The sequence below is a fragment of the Chiloscyllium plagiosum genome, chromosome 1 (assembly GCF_004010195.1).
Source record: "Chiloscyllium plagiosum isolate BGI_BamShark_2017 chromosome 1, ASM401019v2, whole genome shotgun sequence".
Taxonomy (NCBI): Eukaryota; Metazoa; Chordata; class Chondrichthyes; order Orectolobiformes; family Hemiscylliidae; genus Chiloscyllium; species Chiloscyllium plagiosum.
In genome coordinates, this window is record NC_057710.1 from 537,144 (window position 1) to 538,914 (window position 1,771).

At 45.6% G+C, this 1,771-nt stretch overlaps 1 protein-coding gene across 2 annotated transcripts in view; it reads right to left on the reverse strand.

Moving 5' to 3' along the window:
- The window catches only part of LOC122541044 (dynactin subunit 1-like), a 40,258-nt gene that overhangs the window by 17,355 nt on the left and 21,132 nt on the right, over positions 1–1,771 (reverse strand). For both annotated transcript variants that reach the window (XM_043677899.1, XM_043678648.1), the window contains exon 5: positions 731–751. In XM_043677899.1, the coding sequence (XP_043533834.1) occupies positions 731–751 (21 nt within the window). The remainder of the gene's footprint in view (positions 1–730; positions 752–1,771) is intronic.

The window sequence follows — 1,771 nt, forward strand, 5'->3', positions numbered from 1 at the left end:
GGTATGGAATGCTTTGCCTGCAACGGTAGTAGATTCGCCAAGTTTAAGTGCATTTAAGTCGTCATTGGACAAGCATATGGACGTATATGGAATAGTGTAGGTTAGATGGGCTTCAGATTGGTGTGAAGGGCGGCGCAACATCGAGGGCCAAAGGGCCTGTACTGTGCTGGAATGTTCTATGTTAGTCCCCAACTGTATTAGATTCGAGTGTGCTCCATTCCATTTCCCTTTGCCTGTGAAACACAGCAGATCCCAGACCTCCTCATTCCCAGTTCATACCTATGGATCCACAATATTTCCAGTGGATCCCATTTGTCTCTTCATTCCTGGTGAGTCTCTAGTATTTTTCAGTGATTCTTTCTACATCCCCAAAGCTCAATCCCTCACAGTACTACCTTTCCAATGGGTCCCCACACTCTGATATGCATCTTTCCCAGGGACAACACTGACAATGACTCTGGTTACACCCTCACACCCTCACAGAGACTGTGATAGCCATCTGCAGCTGGGACTATACACATACAAACACACACTCTCAGAGTGACTGGGAAAGCCATGCTTCATGAAGCTGATCCTGGTGAAAATGGGAAATGGAAACCATATTTTGTCATACTAACAGAGATTTACTGAGGATAGGTTGGCAAATGGGAGAAGTAATGAACATGCGCAAGAAAATGCTCATGCCATACAGATACAACGAGGAAGACAGACAGAGACCAACATGCGCCACCTTTTTAGGCTTTGTTCCACGCTGCATTAAAGTGAAAGGTTCAAAGACAGATTAATACCACTGCGGTCACAAAATTACTGTGTCTCATTTTTAAAAATTCATTCATGGGACGTGGACACGGCTGATTGGGACAGCAGGTAGCTGCCATCCCTCGTTGTTCTTGTCAGCTGCTTTCTTGAACCAGCACAATCCATTTGGTGTAGGTGCAACTACAGTGCACTGAGAAGCTGTACTCATCAGCGTTCAGGGTAACAAGGAGAATGGAAGGCTGTCTACTCAACTGTGAATGCAGTCACCACAGGGAGGGGTGGGTTGTGCACACCATATTACACCACGGCCAGTTGGATACAGAACACAAGAGTATGGGGATGAGAGCCATTCATGGGAAATGATTGCAAAGGTCCCAAGGTTTGTAAGTCAAATGTGAAGTTACTTGACCTTTAGAGAGATAGAAAGGAGATGGAAAAGGAGGAAGGGTCTCCCTGATAATAGAGAATGGAATAGAGGTAGTCTGGGAAGACCAAGCGGGAACATCAGTTTGGATTGCACCAAGAAACAGCCAGTGGAAAAAACCGTGAGGCACCCCGAAATCTGTGAAACCGAGAAGGTTAACAGGTGATTAATCTTCAAGACAATCAGGGCAACAGACAGGGCAAAGAGACAGAGAACCTACATTCAAATATAAACAAACCAGTAAATGCTGGAAAAACACAGCAGTTCAGAGAAACTGGTAGGTTACCTGAAGATCAGATTAGTTATCAATCTGAAATCACAGAGACTTGACAATAACTGACCTGCAGTGTACTGCTATTTTCCAACTAATGAGAACATTCCAGCAGGATTTGATTCAGAGTTTTCGATCGTGCTGAGGGTGAACAGCACCCGTAAACATTCCAACCAGAAGAGACAGCAGAAAGAGAGATGGAGAGTTCAGTGCTCCCTGCACAAACAGCACCTTACCATTCAGCTGCAGTTAGTTCACACCCTCAGGCTGAGGCAGAGATGGTTAGTAAGGGGTGGGGGTAGGGGGGAGCTGGGAGT